This window comes from Aristolochia californica, unplaced genomic scaffold (assembly GCF_029961685.1).
Source record: "Aristolochia californica isolate CCGP_79_NKW_82.1479 unplaced genomic scaffold, dmAriCali1.0.hap1 SCAF_5, whole genome shotgun sequence".
NCBI classification, from domain to species: Eukaryota; Viridiplantae; Streptophyta; class Magnoliopsida; order Piperales; family Aristolochiaceae; genus Aristolochia; species Aristolochia californica.
This window is the reverse complement of record NW_027182214.1, coordinates 42,432,698-42,454,263: the sequence shown is the minus strand read 5'-3', so window position 1 is coordinate 42,454,263 and position 21,566 is coordinate 42,432,698. Positions and strand designations below refer to the sequence as shown.

The 21,566-nt window shown below is 39.2% G+C and overlaps 4 protein-coding genes across 5 annotated transcripts; all 4 read left to right on the top strand.

Annotated features, from left to right (window-relative positions):
- Positions 1-79: 79 nt before the first annotated feature.
- Positions 80-14,097, top strand: LOC137965558 (phototropin-1-like). Of its 2 annotated transcripts, XM_068811824.1 has the most exons (26): positions 80-320; positions 2,195-2,257; positions 2,357-2,860; positions 2,980-3,190; positions 4,457-4,639; positions 4,760-4,851; positions 5,312-5,591; positions 5,689-5,902; positions 5,991-6,061; positions 7,125-7,231; positions 7,328-7,377; positions 7,487-7,591; positions 7,739-7,798; positions 7,883-7,972; positions 8,301-8,377; positions 9,375-9,459; positions 10,190-10,270; positions 10,547-10,650; positions 10,841-10,890; positions 11,031-11,137; positions 11,508-11,627; positions 11,953-12,004; positions 12,241-12,353; positions 12,776-12,916; positions 13,555-13,662; positions 13,772-14,097. In XM_068811824.1, the coding sequence occupies exons 3-25, from the start codon at positions 2,359-2,361 to the stop codon at positions 13,657-13,659; spliced, it is 3,000 nt and encodes a 999-aa protein (XP_068667925.1). In that variant the 5' UTR covers positions 80-320; positions 2,195-2,257; positions 2,357-2,358; the 3' UTR covers positions 13,660-13,662; positions 13,772-14,097. The 2 variants fall into 2 exon arrangements, with proteins under 2 accessions (XP_068667925.1, XP_068667926.1); XM_068811825.1 differs by lacking the exons at positions 80-320; positions 2,195-2,257 and having other exon boundaries at positions 2,286-2,860.
- Positions 14,098-15,141: 1,044 nt separating this feature from the next.
- On the top strand, positions 15,142-16,314 carry LOC137965373 (senescence-specific cysteine protease SAG39-like). Its single transcript, XM_068811673.1, has 2 exons — positions 15,142-15,568; positions 15,664-16,314. Exons 1-2 carry the CDS (start codon positions 15,142-15,144, stop codon positions 16,254-16,256), a joined length of 1,020 nt encoding a protein of 339 aa, XP_068667774.1. The 3' UTR covers positions 16,257-16,314.
- A 971-nt stretch (positions 16,315-17,285) lies between these two features.
- On the top strand, positions 17,286-19,827 carry LOC137965635 (BTB/POZ domain-containing protein At5g60050-like). Its single transcript, XM_068811913.1, has 2 exons — positions 17,286-17,901; positions 18,158-19,827. The coding sequence occupies exons 1-2, from the start codon at positions 17,338-17,340 to the stop codon at positions 18,971-18,973; spliced, it is 1,380 nt and encodes a 459-aa protein (XP_068668014.1). The 5' UTR covers positions 17,286-17,337; the 3' UTR covers positions 18,974-19,827.
- A 302-nt stretch (positions 19,828-20,129) lies between these two features.
- LOC137965559 (chitinase 2-like) lies at positions 20,130-21,210 on the top strand. The gene has a single exon (XM_068811826.1). It carries the CDS (start codon positions 20,166-20,168, stop codon positions 21,078-21,080), a length of 915 nt encoding a protein of 304 aa, XP_068667927.1. The 5' UTR covers positions 20,130-20,165; the 3' UTR covers positions 21,081-21,210.
- The last annotated feature ends 356 nt before the right edge of the window (positions 21,211-21,566 follow it).

Genomic DNA, 21,566 nt, shown 5'->3' with positions numbered 1-21,566 from the left:
TCTCACTGCCGAAAGGGTGTGAACAAGGAAACAGAAACAGAGAAATGACAAGTCTCAGCCGGAGACCCAAAATCTCCAATTGCCTGAAACAAAGAAAATCGGCGCAAGTGACAGAAATCCTGCTCAGCTCCTCATGATCCTTTTTCGTTGTACGTGCAGAGCCATGTGCTGCTTCTCCTCCTCCCATCACCAATTATTCCTTATAAATTCCAGGATATTCTGCATCTGTTCTACAAATCAGTGCTAGGACCTCGGAACCTCATCCTGTGCAGACGATCTTTATTCACATCTTGCGCCACCAGTTTCAACTCTGTTCACAGGTACTGTAAAGCACTCATCCTCTGTCATTGCTTTTCGCAGTTAAGTTTGCAGAATTGGAGATAGAAACACTAGTACCTCAATGAATTAGCAAGTTCAGACTACAGAAATCTTGAATTCTTTTTCTTCTGCTTGTTATTTCGTACTGCTTCGTTTCCGTTGGCCTCTAGTTTTAGCTTCGGAGTTTAAGTTTGAGACCGGATCTTCACTTTGTCGCTCCACTCAATTCTGATCGAAACGAAATTTTGAGTCTTCTTTTCTCTGAAGTCAAGTTTTTATTATGGTTTAGAACGGATCTCCGATCTTCTTTCTCTGCGTCTCCGTTTCAGTCAGGTCTCTCCTCGCTTCTAATAGCTTTGTTCCAGTGAACTTTGTTCAAGACGGAAGTATTAGTTCCTTTTCTCACTTGAATTTTGTTCGACGCCACTTTTGGCTCGTTTTCTAGTTCTGGATTGCTCTTTGATCTACTTTCTGTCCGTCTTCATTTTTAGTTTAGTTACAGGAAATCGTTAAAGGTTCAGAAGCTCTGCTTCAGTTGTCTGTACCTTTTTTTCCTTTTCGGTGACAATCTCAAAGTAGCTGTCTACCCGAATCAGTTGCTTGCTGCCTCAAATTTCAGAAACTTAGGTGAAATTCTGTGGCTGTGAGAAGAACAGGTCACGGATTTCAGATATTGATCTCCGACACCAAATAGCAAAGAAGAAGAGGAGAAACGGAAATTTGTAACGATTTTGGAGTTCGTTAAGCTTGTCTACTTATCACCTAATATAATACTTAAAAGTAATCTTAAACGCATATCAATACTAATCTCACCTGTAATAATTTAAGCTCTGTTTTAGCATTTTAACCGCCACGAAATCGACAGGGTTGCCGTATGGGAGATCTCATCTCTCACCCGTTTTGGTGAGCATGGGTCGGGTTTTACGGAAAACCCGACCCGTAAAACCCGACCCGATCCGACCCGAAAAATCCAAAGTCGGGTTTGTAAATTCACCCCTGGGTCGGAGGCAGGGGGAAAAAAACCGGATAGGTTTTTCAGTCGAGTCTTACAGAGATGGGTGAGGATGGGTCCGGTTTACGGGGACGGGTTACAAGGATAGTGATTGGGTGAAGTTCAGGTTTGATGAATCAAGTTTTTTTTTGGATATTTTTCAGGTTCGAGTTTTGAAGTCGAAGATCGGATTCAGGTTTTGGTAAACCTGATCTGTGCCTCCCCTAACCCCGTTAGTAGTCTAACATCTATTCATGAACGTAACATTTTCACATGCACATGGACGACTAACGTAAATCATTGCGAGTTGGATTCTTGGAACTAAATTGGGACTGGGGGGACAGGCATTTGAGATGTTTGGCTTCTACTTTTCTTTTTCCACTTTATGCTGGGAAAAATTTTCTTTGGACCCCTCATGCAAGAATGTTTGAAGTAGCACTGGGTAACATTAAGCCACGAGGAATCTATAAATTTTGGTCAGAAAGCCGTATTTGGTCCCACGACGAACGAACTAGTTGTCTGGTAATTTAATGATTGTATCTATAGCTTAGCAATAAATCTTTTCATGGACATTTTGAGTTAGATTGGCCTATTTAGTTTGCCCTCTTCCATTTGTGTTGTTTACCAGTGGTATAATTGCTATTTGTAGTGTCTGTTTGGTATAATGCTTAAGATTTCGAATTTATGTGGGGGTGAAGAAAGATTTAACTTCTGAACATTTTCAGTTCACCTGGTAAACAGAAATATTGAGTTTCTTTGGATTCTGTTTTCTGTTTAGGACTCGGGAGCGTGTGGGAATAGTTGAATTTGATTAATGGAAAATTTTCCTCATCACCCGTCTGTTAATACTTATTTGTCTCTTCTGTTTCGCGTTTGGTAATTCAGGAGTTTCCAAGTCTTGCTTACCTTCTCCGGTTATATACTTCAGTTAGGTTGCTACAATCACAGGTAGTATCCGACATGGAACTATATTAGTTTCCTTTTATGAGAGCTGTGCTCAGAAAACAAAAAAAAAAACAAAAAAACTTGATTTCCGGATATGTGCAGGAATGGAGCCGTCGGACCTGTCGCCAAAGTCCTCTCTCAAGCCTCCGCTGCCAAGAGACTCCCGCGGCTCGCTGGAGGTGTTCAATCCATCAACCTTCTCTTTGAAACCCGGCAGCACGTCCAGGTTCTCTCAGTTTCCTACATGGCAGGCTATGGGAGATCGACATGGCGCCCCCGAAACGCAGGAAGCTCTCAATCTCTCTAGGTCCGGGAGAGCGATGGAGGAGACGATCCCTCCATGGATGGCCATCAAGGATGCGAGTAACCGCTCAAAGGAAACTATCACCATTTTCCAAGACCAGAAGAACGATAGCAGTTCTAGTATTCCCGAACAGAACGAGAAAGAAGAAGCTCCGTTGACTGGGGCGGTTGGGCAAGCTGCACAGAGGGCTGCAGAATGGGGTCTGGTATTAAAGACCGATGAGGAGACGGGAAAGTTACAAGGGGTTAGAGTGAGGAAGTCAGGAGATGATGCAAACAGAGGGACATCAAGGAGAGATTCAGGTCTTAAACATTACCACTGCTACACCCACTTTACAATTTACAAATTAACCTTAAGGAGGAAACTCTGCAATTCAAATGGCCTTCTTACATTTTAAGAACTGCGAACACTTCGCTGACAGGTAATTCTATGAGAAGCTCAGAAGACTCGGAGGCAGGGAAAGATAAAGGGCTTCCGAGAGTCTCGGAGGAGCTGAAGGATGCATTATCAGCTTTCCAACAGACTTTCGTGGTATCAGATGCTACGAAACCTGATTATCCTATCATGTACGCTAGTGCTGGTTTCTTTAAGATGACGGGCTACTTGGCCAAAGAAGTGATCGGCAGAAATTGGTATGACCTATTGACTCATTCTCCCTGGTAATTATTTTTTATGTTAGATCCTAAAAAATTAAATGTACAAAATAAACTTCATTTTGTTTCACTAAGAAACTAAGAAAACTTAAACCCAAAAGGTTGAAACCCAAAATTTGAATACTCAAAATAATTAGGAAAATTATCCTTATGATGAATATTAACTAAAAGGAGAGAAATAAGAGGAAAAAGAGATGGGGTCCAAAAGTAAGAACCATCTTCTGAGGCTATATTCAACCCTAGAATCAAAAGAAATCACAGTAAGATAATAAGGTGGTTGGTGGATTTAATGTTCCTTGATGAGGGCAGCGAGACTGTTGGAGGATAGCAACGTCCATTTATCTTCCGATATTTCTTTGCTTGAGTCGGTGGTTTGGATTGTGGGCCAAATTAGTAATTTGAGGTATGTATCATACCTAGGCTGTTTGAGAGAATCGCTGAACTCTGAACTCCATGGTTCCGAATGGCTGGTAGAATGTGTGGTCTCCGATCTCAATAATTGAGGATTATGGAACGCAGTTACCTTTCCTCTCTGGTCTTGTGGTTTATACTTGCCTTTCCATGGCGTTTTCTTTCAAAAGTAGATTTTTGCGAATTTTAAAAATTATATTTGAGTTGTATTTATCTTAATAAAAATATAAGATAAATAATTTTTATTTGACTAAAATTACCCCATTTTTTTATTTCAGTGTCAAAGAGAAAGAGAGAAAAAAAAGAGGTTTATTTTTTCTCATTTAGATGCACAAAGAAAATAAGAGAAAAAATGGAAAAAAATATAATTTATCTTGTTTGGATACACTTGAAAAAAAATAAAAAAATTAGTAATATTTTAAAACTTTGATGATTAATATTTTCTCTCAAGTTTCGATTTCTTTTATTTTTTCTCCGAATTCTATCATTTTTAGAGAGAAACTTTATTAACTAAGAGATAAAGTGATTTTTATTTTATTTTATTTATTTTTAATGATTTTTTACTGACAAATAAGTAAGTTCTTGTTGCTCTAATAGAAGATGATGGGAAAAAAATTAAAATAAGATGGTATAAATATAATAAATCCAATTAAAAATATTTTTTCCCATTGTTTGAAATTTTTCCTGACAGTACAAACTAGCTATAAAATTAGGCATATTAAAAAAAATTAAAATAATAAAAAATTAAAGCTTTGGGTAATTTTAAAAGAGGAACTTCATTTTAAATGAAAAGTCAGTAGTTTTAAGGCGATAAACTCGTCATCTACTGTGCAGCCGGTTCCTCCAAGGAGCTGGGACGGACCCTGCTGAGATCGCGAGGCTCCGAGAAGCACTGGAAGCCGGAACTAGTTTCTGTGGCCGTCTACTCAATTACAAAAAAGATGGGACCCCTTTTTGGAACCTCCTAACCATCTCACCCATCAAAGACGAGACAGGAAATATTCTCAAGTTTATCGGGTGAGTGTCCTAGCACGTTTTGCCAGTTAGCTTTCAATTTTTCTAGTAACTAGCCTACATGCATGTTATGATTAACGCTCACTTTCATGGAATAAGTTCCTTTCATTTTTGTGTTAACAGAATGCAAGTGGAGGTCAGCAAGCACACTGAGGGAGCAAAAGAAAAAACGGTTCGTCCGAATGGCTTACCCGAATCACTAATTCGATATGATGGTAAGTTTCACTAGTTTCTTTCCCTTATGCTTGAGCTTATTCTCCCTTGAGGTGAATATAATGGGATTCAAACTAAATCCATGCAACCGGTTAATCACTGCTAGTACACGGCACATTATGTATGAGCCCACTTTCATCCGGCCAGGTGATTGGCTGGATATATAAAAAAGAAAGAGCTATGGAATCAGACCGTTCTCATTGGTTCATATGAATGGGTCGAATCGTATGGTGTGAATGGACCTATTGTCATGAATTAATAAGAGTTTCTGTTTTAGATGATAAATTTTAATGTTTCGGTAAATTTGATCTTGTACATGTTCCCTTTGTTTGTAAGAACATAGATTCTACTTGATTAGAAATAGCACATTCAAACTCATGAAAAACAGTACATCTTAATCCTCAAAAGATATTTTTTAAGGTTTGGAATTAGATTATGCACGCCTTCCCATCTTTTTTGCAGCTCGACAAAAAGAGAGTGCAACTAGTTCTGTTACTGAGCTGGTGATGGCAGTGAAGCAACCGCGAGCTTTATCTGAATCCACAAATCGCCCATTTACACGTAAATCTGAAAGTGAGAGAGAGAATCTGAAAATTGATTCGATGGGAAGGAGAATCTCGGAGAATATTGCGCCGGGAAGACGAATTTCTCAAGGTGCCCGCAGAAGTTCAATGCAGAAGATCAGTGAGATCCCTGAAGGAGGGAAGAAACCGAGGAAATCTGGTTTTCGTACACTCATGGGGTGAGTGCAATTCGTCTTTCAGTATGAAGCTATCCGTGGCAGTTCTCGATAAGATTGATGTACGGCCTTATGAGGGCTGCTCTTTGCTTGCATGTAGGCTCAAGGGGAAGAACTTCAACATGGACAGAGACGAGGTTGAGGCAGCCATGGTAGATGATCCGTCAGCGGATAGCGACGACGAAAGGCCAGAAAGTTTCGATGACAGAGTGAGACAGAAAGAAATGAGAATGGGATTTGACCTCGCAACTACACTTGAACGTATAGAAAAGAACTTTGTCATAACGGATCCAAGATTGCCTGATAACCCCATTGTAAGGATATGTTCTTCCTTGAACTAAATTCTCTGTTTTTGGAAGAAAAACTCTTTATTCGAGTGTTTCCTTTGCTGTAAAACTGCAGATATTTGCATCAGATAGCTTCTTGGAGCTCACTGAATATAGCCGTGAAGAGATCTTGGGAAGAAATTGCAGGTATGTTTTTCTCGTTGGAAAGAACTTAGTTTTTATATTTCTACGCAAACACAATTCTCCACCTGCTTGAAATCGAACCCTCCACTACCAGATCTCCAATGACCAGTTGTGCCACCTTACATGGTAAATAGTAAATAGTTTTTACAACTAAAGAAAAATGTATTAACACTTCTGCAGGCTTTGAAGAGCATTTTACACTTCGTTCGAACTTCAAGTAAAATATTTTATACAAATGATGCCGACATTTGATGAAAGAACTATAACAATACATTATACGACCTATAACCTTAGAATACCTACTTGTTGAAGAGGTTCGCAATTTTGCACCTCCAGCATGTAGCTTTGCACTTTACTGTTGCATTGTTCACGAAATCTCCTTCCTGTTTGTTTAATTACCTTGTACCATCCACCAGTCTTCTTCCTTCAATTTGAAGGTCAAACAATTTTGATTTTAAAAATTGGCCCCCCCATTGGACCGGTGGCTTCCAACCGGGTAGTTAGATCGAGTTTAGATACTGTTTGAACTAGTATGACTCATAACTAACAATATGCTCAAAATATTAATGTATCCATGTTTCATCAATTGCATGTTCTTGTTCTTAAAAGATCATGGGTGTAATCTGATTTTTCATTTTAAGTCTTCAAGATTTGTACTTCAAATGGAGAAGTGCGTGAATACTTGAACTAGATCGCTTGCAGGTTGAACTCCTGGGTCAAATAGGTATCAAACAGCAAGAAATATTCCTGTGTGAAGTCTTCAAGATTAAATATACGATTCTTGTGTGAAGTCTCCAGAAGAGAGCAACTTGGCAGTTAACTTACTCACGTATAACCCTCTAAATTCTACGATCTTCATGTTAAATATTTTTACTCGTTTGCTTCAGCATTCTAGAGTTCCAAATATTTTTCAGTATTAGATACATAAATTAACGTGTAGAGCTAGAACTATGCCTCCTGATTTTTCTCGGAACAGTGAGCTGAACATTAACTGTATGTTCTAAGTGAAACAAACTTTCTTTTTGGTTTTTTTTTGTGTTTCCTACTCTTTTATGGGTGATGACAGGTTTCTTCAAGGCCCTGAAACAGATCCTGCTACAGTAAGAAAAATAAGAAAGGCTATTGATAACCAGACAGATGTTACTGTCCAACTCATAAACTATACGAAAAGTGGTATGTTTCTCTTTGATGATGTTGTACCACTAATTATTTAAATTTAAATTTTTTATTTCTTCATTCCAATTACTTGACTCGTTTCAATCAATGTAGGAAAGAAGTTTTGGAATCTGTTCCACCTCCAGCCCATGCGTGACCAAAAGGTGTAATGAGACTTCTTTCGTATCCTATTGTTGTCTGTGGTCTCTTTTCTTTCGATTTGCATTACTTTTCCTGACTTATAAAATCATATATTTTATTTCCTGTAAAAAGGGGGAGGTACAATATTTCATTGGAGTACAATTGGATGGTAGTGAGCATGTTGAGCCTCTTCATAACTGTATTCCGGAGGCAAAAGCAGAAGAGAGCGCAAAGCTGGTAAAAAATTTCTACTTTTCTCAGTCAGTTTTCTGCTTGTCTTATCAACTTCATTGTTCATCGGTTTTGTGCTAACTAGTTTTTTTCGCAAGTTCACTGCTATGACGCTAATAAATATGTCTCAATTACTGCTGTCTCCAAATTTAGGTGAAAAAAACTGCTGAAAATGTTGATGAAGCTGCGAGAGAACTTCCAGACGCTAATTTGGTAATTTCTACACAAAATTTGAGTTTATATATACAATATATATATGTATGCATTTTCTGATGACATAAATTTGGTTTCCACTAGACACCTGAGGATCTATGGGCCAACCATTCGAAGGTAGTTCTTCCTAAGCCTCACAGAAGAGACAGCCCATCTTGGAGAGCCATCCAAAAGGTATATTGACTTCTAACCTACACAGTTTTGCAAAAATACCATATATCTGGAAGTCGCTTATGATAAATTGAAATTTTACGCAAGTGCTTATGTTATGGTGCTTTTTTGTGGTGTTTATTTTTTCTTTACTTGGTTGACTAGTTCTACTTATTAATATCGAGTGGTTAAAGATTGCTTATTTTTATGAATAAGACAATTAGGATTTCTAATTGCTTTTTATACTGAAAATCATGAACTAGATCAGTTAACAGTTTCGGTTGCTTTACATGTTTAGCATAATGCTACTCTTAGTTCTCTGCTTTACGTAAATTAACATCCAAATCTTCAGATTCAGGAAAGTGGAGAGCAGATAGGCCTAAAGCACTTCAGGCCAGTAAAGCCTTTGGGATCCGGTGACACAGGCAGGTTTGTATTCTCATGTGAAATCTCTCTCTCTCTCTCTCTCTCTCTCTCTCTCTCTCTCTCTCTCTCTCTCTCTCTCTCTCTCTCTCTCTCTCTCTCTCTCTCTCTCTCTCTCTCTCTCTCTCTCTCTCTCTCTCTCTCTCTCTCTCTCTCTCTCTCTCTCTCTCTCTCTCTCTCTCTCTCTCTATGCTTTGTTATTTTAGAATATTATTTTATGTCAGAGTGGTTCCGTCCACTCGTTAGAGTTTGTGGTCTTTTGTTATTTTAGAATACTATTTTATGTCAGAGTGGTTCCGTCCACTCTTGTTAGAGTTTGTGGTCTGAGTTGGGTACTTTTGGCTTTTCCGCACCTTAAATGATTAGTTTTTTCGGGTTGTATTGGCTAGGTATCTGACTCAGAACTCCAAAGTTAAGCGAGCTTGGGCAAGAGTAATTCTAGGATGGGTGACCTCCTGGGAAGTACTCTTGCCTAGGACTTTGACATGGTATCAGAGCTAGGTATGCCACGGCCCGCGTTCATATCCCGTGAGAAGCGGCTCCAGAATGGGCGGGGTGGGTGTCAGAGTGGTTCCGTCTACTATTGTTAGAGTTTGTGGTCTGAGTTAGGTACTTGACTCTCCGCACCTTAAATTACTAGTCTTTTCGGGTTGTATTGGCTAGGTATCTGACTCAGAACTCCGAAGTTAAGCGAGCTTGGGCAAGAGTAATTCTAGGATGGGTGACCTCCTGGGAAGTACTCTTGCCTAAGACTTTGACATTATATTCATCAATTATGTGTAATTCCTGTTCAATTCTAGGATGTTGTAGAAAACTGGATTCTTAAATTGGGTGGGAAACAAACTATAGATAACACATAAAACGACTTTATATGTTGTATATACTATGGTCACTACAATCTCTTTGAGGTTTAGAATAGCTTCTGATGTCATCTATTTGAATGTATCTCCCACATCATGTTAAAGCTAAAGTGTATGGATCTAAACCTCAGAATGTTTTGCAGTGTTCATTTGGTGGAATTGGTTGGAAGTGGAGAATACTTTGCTATGAAGGTTATGGACAAGAATGTGATGCTTAATCGTAACAAGGTACAAAAGTCATAGTGCCAAGCATGAAGATAGTATTGTCACCCGATGTTCAATCATGCCATGTTTGGTGTGATGTTTGCATATTTCTTTTTTTTTCCTTTGGTTATATCTGTAGGGTTAATCAGCTGCATCTGTGGATGAGGCAGATAAATGAGAGTTTTTTTTTTTTTTTTTTTGCTTTTTTTCTTTACTACTTGCTATTCGGCATGCATGTGACCTTGAACAAGTAAGGAAGTTAACATACCATCTAATCTTCTTGGGTAACAAAACTACGGCGTTCACCAGTTGGTCATGTGCCAAACCAATATACTCAAGATAAAGCTTTGATGGATGTGACGATCTGCTGCTTATGTGTCATTTTAGTACCATCTTCTTATTTCGGACAAAATTCAATTTCAGGAACAGAGTAGTAAGTTTTTATGGCTTATTGAGAAACTCTGGGCAACATTCCCCTGAGATCATTTTGGGGGAGGAAATCTATTTTTCTCATCCCCCTCATATTAGTTAATAGTAGGACTTTTTGGTGTTAATCTTGTCAAATTTTTTTACCTCCAATTGCAATGACAGGAATCATCAGCTAAGCTTGCCAGTACCAAGTTTACTGCCATCAAAATATTTAACCAAAGTGACAATCATTATTTAGATGATAAGAAAATCTGCTGTAACTTTAACTTGTTTGGATTTGGATCATGAGGCTCCTTTTGGATGAGAATTTTTTTCTTCACTGCAGGTACATAGGGCTTGTGCGGAAAGAGAAATTCTTGACATGCTAGATCATCCTTTCCTTCCTGCACTCTATGCATCTTTTCAGGTTTAAATCCTTACTTTTCATACCTATATGTGCCAACAAAAGAATTAATTTCTTTTAAACTAGTGAAATTAAATGATATTAGCTGTTCTCTGTTCTTAACTTTATGTGGACGCCACCTGTTTTTTATCTTTCTTCATTTCTTAATTCTCTTCGTAATAACTTTCACTTCAGTACATGAAGCTCTTTTTGCACAGTCATTACCTTTCTGAATAAGTTGATTATTATTTTTTACCCAGTAGCATACTTTATTGAAATCTTATCTTACTTTTTGTACAGACCAAAATACATATCTGTCTGATAACAGATTTTTTTCCTGGTGGAGAGCTCTTTCTGCTTCTGGATAGGCAACCAAGGAAAGTCCTCAAGGAAGATGCTGTAAGGTATTTGAGCTGATGTCTTAATTTTTAATCATATCTCTCTGCGACTTCTTTTTGCTTAGATTGAAGTCCTATCCCAAGTTTATATTCTTATGTTACTTTACAAACTATATAACCCTCATGTTGTTATTTTATTGTGTTGAAAATATCCACTGTTTCTTAAAGTGCTGAAGTTAAATGTTAATAACTGTAGATTCTATGCGGCAGAAGTAGTTGTGGCACTAGAGTACCTACACTGTCAAGGTATGTGGTAATGGGCAACAAGCATATTTGATGGCAGCAAAACTTTTATAATCCTAAGACATACTTAAAATTTTAATTGGTTCTTGAAGACTCTTAATGAAGCTCTCTTAACTGTGAAACTATTTGATTACTGTATGCAGGTATTATATACCGGGATTTGAAACCCGAGAATGTCTTAATTCAAAGTAATGGACATGTCTCACTGACAGATTTTGATCTATCATGTTTAACATCTTGCAAACCACAGGTGCTTTAATCATCCTATGAATTAGTTATCTCTCTTTCTTTCTCTCTTTGTTTAATCTTCTTTATCTCCTTTATCTCCTTCTCTTTCTATACATTTCATAGGAGTTACAGAAAATGTTTATAAATATTGTTTTTATTGTTGCACCATCTGGTGGTTCTGAGTTTCCTTGTTCAATAAGTTTGTCTATATTGCATGACAGTCTTGTGTTTCATTCTATATGCTTTAAGTAACCCTTGGTTAAGTTTAGGGTTTAGTATTCGGAAACTCTTACTTGAAAGCACATCTTTCTTCTCCATCTTGATCCTCTTTCCATGACAATGCTATCTGTAACTGCAATAGGAACTTAAAATGTTTCTTGTTTCTTCGGTAGCTTTTGATTCCTGAGGCCCAAGAGAAGAAAAAGTCAAGGAAGCAAGCAAATCCCGTTTTCCTGGCTGAACCTATGAGAGCTTCTAACTCCTTTGTTGGAACTGAAGAGTACATTGCACCGGTATGTACTTATCAGAATATTTTTAAATGCCATAGATGCCAATCCTTCTATTTTCTTGATGAGTGCTTCAAGTTATGTAGGTCAATTGAAGGCATAGAATAATGGAACAATAATAATTATAAGATTCTTATTATTTGTCATTTTCTGAAGCTTAAAATGTAATGCACTTACATTTTCATGATTTCTGAAGAGAGATGCAAATCATGCTATATCTTCCATGTTTTTTAACTCTTTAAAATGTCTGTGCAGCCAATAACCAAAGTAGTTATTAAAATAAAATGACTATCTCAAGGATTTATTGGCATGGATTTGACTTCTTTTACAGGAAATTATTTCCGGAGCAGGCCATACCAGTGCAGTTGATTGGTGGGCTCTAGGTAACAAACACTCCATTCTGTAGAACTGGGTTGGTTAAGTGCAATGATCTTTCCAAAATATTCTTGAGAATTTCTCATATTTTAACTGAAAGTTTAATGATTGGATCAACTCTTCTGGTAATGTTAAAATGACAGCATTGAAATCCTAGTAATTGCAGTCCTAATAGAAAGATATTCGGATTTCATTTTACTTCTCATTCTCTTCTGCTTTGTTGATTGTCTAATCTCAATCACAGGAATTCTTCTGTACGAAATGCTTTATGGATATACACCATTCAGGGGGAAAACAAGGACAAAGACATTTGCCAATATTCTTCATAAGGATCTTAAATTTCCAAAAAGCATTAGTGTAAGGCATTCCATCCTACTTGGATCAACCTTCATTCTTATTTTTACCTTAATTTATTATTTTAGTGTCCCTATTGTCTTGAATTTATTAAATCATTAGTGGAACATCCAAGCTTCTATTGGTGTGTAGTAGTATTTCGGTGGTGGCGTTTGTGGGCTGTTAACAACCCTAAGCTTCCAAATCACCATGGATGAGTTTTATTTTAGCCAATTATTGATTTTTACTGGTTGGATGTGAAGTTGGATTTAACAATTCATTTTCAGTTAAAAATCATTTTGGTGGTAAGGTACTAGGCATTGTTTCCATTTGATAGTGTTGCTATCCTACTAGGAGATTAGGTAAAACATAGAAGCTAAAATGTACAATAAATATTTTAATATTCAACTTATTAGTCATTTACACTTATCATCTTCGCTGTACAGGTAAGCCTCTCTGTAAAGCAATTGATGTATCGCCTGTTACATCGGGACCCAGGTAACAGGTTGGGTTCATATGAAGGAGCCAATGATATCAAGCAACATCCATTTTTTCATGGGATCAATTGGGCCCTTGTTCGGTGCACGGTTAGAATCTTTGCCTTGATGATTTCTGCATCACTAATGTGAAATTTTATACTTCTGTTTCGTCATAAATTCATTAATGTTGATAACAAGTTTCATTTCAAAGCAGTTTTAAGGGTTTTGTTTCCGACTTTCTTTATAAGTCACCTCTTTGCTCTTACCTTTGTATACTATTAAGTATTACTATTGTGAAGTTGGTTCTAAGGCCTATCCCAAAATAACTAGTCAACTTGGGAAGTTTTTTTTCCAACTTATAAACTCAACATTTTTCTACTCACTAATCCATGTGGGAAGACTATTTCTTTAACACTCCCCCTCACGTGTAGGCCTACATATGAGTACGTACTCTGATACCATGTGAAGTTACCAAAATGAATAAACAACTTAGGAAGCCTCTTTTCCGACTTAACATTTTTCTACTCACTAATCCATATAAGATTATTCCTTTAACGACCAAAATTCTTGCACAACAAATTTTATTCATAGTTGATAGATACAAACAGTCTTTTTAGGTCAGCGTGATTCCCTGATCTCTTCACAATTACTTTGCTAATTTCTTTCTTTTTTATTTTGTTCATTTAGATCTTGTTGTTACTTTTATTTTCCTCATGCATGGGTGTTGAAAATCTTTTGGTTTGCAGAGCCCTCCTCAGCTAGATGAACCTGTCCAAATGATTACCGAAGTAGAAAAGGAAATCAAAACTGTGGAACCTGAACTAATGGATCTTCAAACAAATATCTTCTGAAAGGTTCTCTCTCGGCACAACTTTCACTATTATCATTGTTATTCCATGTGTATTGGTTGCATTCCTTCACAGAGGACAACTGGTTTCATAAAGTAAGCTGTGATTATTTCAGAGCTTGGCGCAGACAGATTGAGAGGTGGATTCACTTTGAAAACGAAAAATCTTGTTAACCTTTATTGACACATCTTCTCAAGCGTTCCTGAGGCAGGAGAATGCATGGGCTTTCTTCCATTTGATTTATCATTTCTGGACTGTCTCTGGATATTTTTTGTTGCGAGTGAAGATTAATACATAAATAACTACATTTCTTCACTCTTTATTTTCCTTTTTTCCTTATGGTCAAGACTTGTGGAATCATTTCTCACCTAGGTTATTGGCAGCAACTCTGTATCATTTAGCAGTTAAGCAGGATATGGAGACTCCGACTTCAATCGATTCTGTCGTACTTGTTAATAGAAAGTTCAGTGTATGCACAATGAAAATTTTAGCGGAAAGTGGAGAATGAGTTTATTAATAAAATATTTTGATAGATTTAACTTTATTAAGATAATTTTATTTTAATTTTTAATTTAAAATAGGATTTAAAAATTTTAAATAAAAATAATAAATTAATTAATATCTAGACAATATCTAAATTATCACTCTTAAATTAGTAATTTAATATACTATTAAAAGTCATGAATATAACAAACAAATAAATAGAATATTTTATTAACAAAATAAGATTGATTTTTGTGTAGTCTAAATTAATGCAATAATTATAAAGTAAAATAAAAATATTAATTTAATTAATTATAAAAAAATAGAATACTTAAACAAAAATATTTACTCTAAATACTTGACTAAATTATTATTTTTACTATATTTTAATTATCACTTTTAAATTATTAATTTAATAGAATATTAAGTCATAAATATAATAAATAATTTTTTTATTAAAAAAAAATGTAAGTATGTCCATTAAAATTCATAATCTCAACGTCGAGCGTCCAGTGAAAGTGAATTCACTGTAGGGTGAATCGTACCTGAAATCTGGGTCTTTTTAAGCCCAACAGATATACCAGATTTGAACCCCTTCTGCTGCTCTGAAAATCGGATCTCTGTAACTAATTTTCTGCTTCTTTCTCTGAAGTTCATTCAGTGGTTGGATGAAAATCGTTTCAAGTGTTTTTTTTGCTGGTAAGACGGAAAAGGGACAGTTTCCTCCCCGTGTCAGTCAGGAGGAGACGTAGCAGATCCGAATTAACCGAATCCACCACGAGTTCTGACAGTGGGAGCTGTGACGGTTTTTTTCTTCCACCTTGGAATTCCATGTATAGACACTAATTTTAGAACATTTTCAACTATTGAATCCAGTCTCTATACCCCGTCAAAATCTCCGCAGGGTCTGTGCGAAGAAGCAGGACGGGCAAATCCAGATGTCTCTGTGTTATATAACCCCACTCAAGATGAGCTTCTGCAATTCAAACCCTATCTGACACAATGGCCTCAACTAAGCTTTGTCAACTCCTGCCTTTGTTGTTCATCTTCAGTGTCTGCGTCTCTCATGGAGAGTCTCGCTCTTTGAATGAAGTAAATACGAGGCAGAGGTACGAGCAGTGGATGACACGCTATGGACGCGTATACAACTCACCAGCTGAAAAAGAGCAGCGTTTTCAGATATTCAAAGCTAATGACGAGTTCATCGATTCATTCAACAGTGTCGGTGACAAATCCTACAGGCTAGGTCTCAATCAATTTGCAGATCTCAACAATGAAGAATTCGTGGCGTCCAGGAATGGGTTTAAGCCCTCTCAACACAAGGCGGGAACTCCTTCCTTCTTCAAGTACGAAAATGGTTCTGCACCATCGAGTGTGGATTGGAGAAAGGAAGGAGCTGTGACACCCGTCAAGGACCAGGGCCAATGTGGTATGTATCTAATCAAGCCTGGTTTATTAGTATCTGCACCTTATTTTCTAGATGTGTTTGCTAATGGGTTATATACTCTGGTGATATTACAATAGGTTGCTGCTGGGCATTCTCAGCGGTGGCTGCCATGGAAGGAGTCGCCGAGCTCAGAACTGGTAAGCTGATCTCTTTATCAGAGCAGGAGTTGGTTGACTGTGACACCAGCGGGGATGACCAGGGATGTCAAGGAGGCCTCATGGATAATGCCTTCGAATTCATAAAAAAAAATGGAGGCCTTACAACCGAAGATAACTATCCCTACAAGGGAGTCGATGACACCTGCAACTCCAACAAGGAATCCAACAGTTCAGCCAAGATCAATGGCTACGAAGATGTCCCCGCTAACAGTGAAGAATCCCTTATGAAGGCGGTGGCCAACCAACCGGTTTCAGTGGCCATTGATGCCAGTGGCAATGCCTTTCAGTTCTACTCCAGTGGAGTCTTCACTGGCGATTGTAGCACCGATCTCGACCACGGCGTTACCGCAGTCGGTTATGGAACTTCTGATGATGGAACCAAGTATTGGTTGGTCAAGAACTCGTGGGGCTCAAGCTGGGGTGAAGAAGGATACATTAGGATGCAGAAGGATGTCGACGCCGATGAAGGGCTTTGTGGTATTGCCATGTCAGCATCGTATCCAACCGTATAGCTCAAACCTCCGATCATCGTCCATCTTTAGTTTTTATCTCTGCTAGTTAGATTCTGCTTGCGCTTTGTTTCTGAACTGTTTTTGTTTCAGTGTCAAATAGATCGACATTAATGGGAGAAATAAAATTTTAAACTTACTCGCTTATCATGTTCTTGGCACAGTGTAATGTAACCTTCTCAGAAGCCATGTTTGATTACCTTACCACTCGTCACCGCCGCTGCTCAAACACCTCTTCTATTTGAATTAATCTACTTTTATACTCTCGATGCCTCGTCCAAACCAGTTTTCATTACTGCATCGGTTCTCTGGTCTTAGCACATTCATGCGGAGAGACATGGGGAACGAAGAACTCAAAGGTTCTTGTAGGTAATGGGCTCATAAATTATCCTTCATAAGACTACGGCAAGCTTCTCCCTCGAGTATGAAAATGTCACTCTACCCTCTGCCACGGACTAGAGAAAGAAGGGTACTGCTGTTACACCCATCAACTATCCGCTGCCATCGTTTTCGGTGGCAAGCTACGCCGTCCTGTTCAAGAGCGGCGTCTCCACGGGCGATTGCGCCACTGATCTCAACCACGGCGTCGCTGCACTCGATTATGAGAGAACTAATTTATTTAAGAGTTCCTTTCAGAAAGGAAAATCATTTTCTACCATTGATGGATAGAACTAAAGAAAGCAAGATAGATTCACACAAAACAAAAACAAAACAAAAAAATGGTTAACGACTCATCGTCGCTCCCAATCCATCACACAGCATATCCATCTCATCTTCTCTGTTCATCGAATAATTGTTATGCGCTGGAAAGTGGGAAATGGGGCTTGCTTGATTAACCAAATTGTCGGTGTACGAAGGGGTGCCGACACTCTTGACGCTGAGATCGTCCGTTTATGGTTTAAGTCACGTCAAGCGATGCACCTGGGTAGCTGCACTGTGCTACGCAAGGTTGAAGCAGCAAAACGACGCACATTCGTCTCTCCTCTCTCTCTCTCTCTCTCTCTCTCTCTCTCTCTCTCTCTCTCTCTCTGTTTTTCCTTGGTTTTCTTGCCTCGATAAAAATTGTATCTCTGGGACGGTTTTAATGTCTGCGCAGAACGAACAGAGCGTCTCCGCCAAGCGCGAAATCGCGACAATGCTGAAGCAGGGATTCATCCCCGACTCAGCCATGGCGCTCTCTCCCGCCAGGACTCCCAGGCTTCCCCGGTCGCCCGCGTCTTCGCCTTCCAGGAAACTCCCATCTCCGCCCCCATCTTTCCCCAAGAAAATCCGATCACCGTCGCTCCAGGAAATGATGGCTCAGGAGTCTTGGTCGCTGGCGAATACTCTTGAGGCCGATAGAGTACAGAGATTGCAGGAAAGGGTTGCGAGAATAGTGGCGCAGGTGCCGATTCCCGCCGTTGACGTCAAGCTCACTATCAGTTCCAACGATGGGTTTAAGGTCTCTATGGGCGTGCACCGGGCAGTTTTGGCGGAAAAGAGCAGGTTTTTTGCAGAGAAGCTGAACGAGAATGGTGCTCATTTGGTCAAGATTTGCGAGTGTGATGATGTGGAGGTGTATGTGGAGACTGTAGTTCTGATGTATTGTGAAGATTTGGGGAAGAGATTGGTCGAGGAAGAAGTTGGGAAGGTTTTAGGCCTTCTTAAGGTACCTTCTGTTGTCTTCTTTTTTAATCCATTGCCTGTAGTTGAATCTTATGCTTTATTGAATTTCAGGGCCTTTTTTTGTTTCATTGCTTCGCGAAGAGACCAGGGACACCAGTTTCTGAATAAGAGGAGACATAATTTAACCCTACTTTCTTCAACAATTTAACCTCTCAATTTGCTTTCGCTTTATCAGATTTGGCAATCTTTTCCAGTAAGAGGTTGAAGGTCTATTCCATGACATAAGCCCCTTGTCTCAGGTATCTGCAGCTATCAAGTTTGAGGCAGGAATTATGTCGTGCTTAGAGTATCTTGAAGCTGTTCCATGGTCTAAGGATGAAGAAGAGAAAGTTGTTTATGTTCTTGAACAACTTCAGCTCCATGATCCCATCCAAGAGGTTCTCCAAAGAGTCTTAGTTGAACCATCCAGTTCAGCAGAAGCTGATGATATTTTCCTTCATCTCCTCACAGGTATATTACAAGCTAAAAATGAGAAAGCCGGGCGAGAAATGAAAACCCTTCTATCTGGACTACTTAAAGAAGGTCCTTCTCATAGTAGCCATGGTGTCAGCAAACGTGATGTCTCTAGAGATACCCTTTACAGCATCTGTCACAAGTGCCTCAATGCTCTGCTTCTTTGCTTATCTGTGGCGGCAGGCATAGATGAAAACAGGAGGGACCGTGGGGCTTTAATGGCTGAGGTTGCTCGAGAAGCAGATAACATGCAGTGGATTGTAGCTATTTTGATTGAAGAAAAACTGGGAGATGAGTTTGTAAGGCTTTGGGCAGACCAACGTGACCTTGCCAGCCTTCACTCGAAGATCCCTGTCATGTACAGATTTGGCATTAGTAAAATTACTGCTCAACTTTGCATTGCCGTTGGGAGAAGACAATTATTGGTGCCAAAAGATGCAAGATTTTCTTTGTTACAGACATGGTTGGAAGCTCTTTATGAAGATTTCGGATGGATGAGGAGGGCTTGTAGATCCATTGACAAGAAACTGATTGAAGATGGTTTGAGTCAGACGATACTTACGCTGCCTATGGTACAGCAGCAAGCAATATTGTTAAATTAGTTTGATCGCTTCTTGAATAAAGGGGATGATTGCCCCAACATACAGAGAGCATTCGAGGTGTGGTGGAGAAGAGCTTTTATTAGGTGTCATGTAGGAGAGCAGGCTCGTTCTGAGTTGCAGGTTACTGTGTGTGATTATCCCATTTGAATGCATCAGCTTAATAACATCAGCGAACAAAGCATTTATCTGGTTCTATGAAATATAAAACAACCCCGTTTTGGAATTGCAAATGAGATTATAGATAAGATGCGTCGATTGACGCCCAAGTCCGAGGTGCTAGAATGTGGATACAAATCATCTTTGTCATGCCAAAGGCGAAGCCTATGCTTGTTCCAAAGATTACAAAGGGAATAAGGTTGTTTCTGGTCAGAGATTTGGTTGAGGAATAAACCCCATCCCCAAGCAACACCAGAGTTGTGTTCCTACTGGACTAATGAAGGAGATGGAATCCAGGAGTTCATGGCAGGTCTAAACCTAGAGGTTGTGATGCCTGCCCTTTCCAAGATGCTATGAAGATCCTTAGTAGATGATCTTGCTAACAGTCAAAATGCTATATGAACTAGAAGAACCAGAGACTTTTTCAGAAACAGATCCCCAAGGTCACATATCTTGTGTTATAAAGAGCTCCATTGAAGGAGCTTTTGTCTGTTGGACGTGATGTGCCGTTTGTTGTGGTCCTTGGAGACCATTTTTTTACTCTTTGGGGGGTTGAACAGCTTCAAACAATTGACGATAAACCATTGCTCTTCTCCCAAGTTGCTCTTCAGAAGAAAAAAGATCATCTGTCTTCTAGTTTGTATGACAGAAACCCGGCCTTAATTCTGTCTGATAGCTTGTAGACTTGTATATTTGAAAGGTTCTCTCTTCTCCTCAGTAATCTTCTCTTTTCCTCTTAACCTTACTGACATAGAATCACATGAATCGTCCAAAGACAGAAAAATAAGAACAAGCTAGGTTAATCAAAATAAAAAACAATATGTGCCCCAACAGAATCAAAACAAACGGCACGTAATGTTATTCAAATCTCAACGGACAGCTCCTTGAACGGCACTCTACTGGACCCCCTGTGTATTCTTCTTCTCGCTCTCACCTTCGAGTCCGTATATAAGTTCATCTTCCCTTCTTCAGCTTATATGCTCCTCAGCACAGTCGATAAAAAGAGGTTGTCTAGTTCTCTCTTTTCTTCTCTACTATGGGTCTCTGGAAGTTCGTTGTCTTCTCAGCCATTCTCCTTCAAGCTTTCCTTGCTCTTTCATCAACCCAAGCAGCCCCTGGCTCCAATCTTTTCCGGGAATATATCGGAGCGGAGTTCAACAACGTTCGGTTCTCCGATGTCCCTATTAACCCCGGCGTGGATTTCCACTTCATTCTCTCTTTCGCCATCGATTACAGTACCTCCGGCTCGGCCTCCCCTACGAATGGAAACTTCAACATCTTTTGGGACTCCGATAACCTCAGCCCTTCGCAGGTTCACAGCATAAAGAGCTCCCACCGTAACGTTAAAGTAGCTTTGAGCCTCGGAGGAGACAGCGTCAGCGACGGCTACGCGTACTTCGACCCTTCCTCTGTCAACTCTTGGGTTCAAAATGCTGTTTCCTCACTCACCCGGATCATTCAAAACTACGGCTTGGATGGTATTGACATCGATTACGAACACTTCAAAGCAGACCCAAACACATTCGCCGAGTGCATCGGCCAACTCGTTACAACTCTTAAGAAGAATGGGGTCATCTCGTTTGCTTCCATTGCCCCCTTCGATGACGACGATGTTCAGAGCCATTACATGGCTTTGTGGAGGAAATACAGTCATGTCATCGACTACGTAAACTTCCAGTTTTATGCGTACGATAAAGGGACGACTGTATCTCAATTCTTGAGCTATTTTAACACGCAAAGCTCCAACTACGAGGGAGGTAAGGTGTTGGCCAGTTTTATCAGTGATGAAAGTGGTGGTTTGTCTCCAGATGACGGCTTCTTCACCGCGTGCGGCAGCCTGAAGAGCCAGGGGAAGCTTCATGGCATCTTCATTTGGTCTGCAGATGACTCGAAGAAGAATGGTTTCCAATATGAACGAAGATCACAAACCTTGTTGGCATCTCGCCATTAATTAATCTATTTATCTTCTCTGTTTGTTGCCTCTGTTACACTGTCAGTATAGTACATTATCCATGTAAGAATTTGTGAGCTTTGTGAAATCTAATGTATTGTGAATCATATTTTGTGCTTTAAACATAGATGTGAAGTGATAAACATGTTTGGTTTATTCAGATTTCAGCTGTTACAGATGATACACGTTGCTCCACACTCCGCAGGACTCTTCTTTTGTGGTTATTGCTTAATCTTTTGATGAAATCCAAATCCAGATAAAATATAAATCGGTAGATCAGACCAGAGTTCGGAGTTCGAGTCTGCAAATAAAGGGCATCGCGTTTTCTTCTTCCTCCTCTTCCTCGCCATGGATAAAAAACAGGGCAATTCCAGAGAACTCCTCTCTGAAACGATCCTCCAAGTTCCTCCGTCGTCAACGTCTGTTCCCGCTCCTGCAGCATCCAAGTCTTACAAACCTCGTTTTGTCAATTTCCGTCCCTCTATC

Excerpts from the sequence above, each read along its gene's own strand:
- LOC137965558 (XM_068811824.1), top strand. The coding sequence starts at position 2,359 with ATGGAGCCGTCGGACCTGTCGCCAAAGTCCTCTCTCAAGCCTCCGCTG. Across the intron at positions 7,592-7,738 it reads CAGAAGAGAGCGCAAAGCTG|GTGAAAAAAACTGCTGAAAA; the intron begins GTAAAAAATTTC and ends CTCCAAATTTAG. Across the intron at positions 12,354-12,775 it reads AATTTCCAAAAAGCATTAGT|GTAAGCCTCTCTGTAAAGCA; the intron begins GTAAGGCATTCC and ends TTCGCTGTACAG.
- LOC137965373 (XM_068811673.1), top strand. The coding sequence starts at position 15,142 with ATGGCCTCAACTAAGCTTTGTCAACTCCTGCCTTTGTTGTTCATCTTC. Across the intron at positions 15,569-15,663 it reads CAAGGACCAGGGCCAATGTG|GTTGCTGCTGGGCATTCTCA; the intron begins GTATGTATCTAA and ends ATATTACAATAG.
- LOC137965635 (XM_068811913.1), top strand. The coding sequence starts at position 17,338 with ATGTCTGCGCAGAACGAACAGAGCGTCTCCGCCAAGCGCGAAATCGCG. Across the intron at positions 17,902-18,157 it reads AGGTTTTAGGCCTTCTTAAG|GTATCTGCAGCTATCAAGTT; the intron begins GTACCTTCTGTT and ends CCCTTGTCTCAG.
- LOC137965559 (XM_068811826.1), top strand. The coding sequence starts at position 20,166 with ATGGGTCTCTGGAAGTTCGTTGTCTTCTCAGCCATTCTCCTTCAAGCT.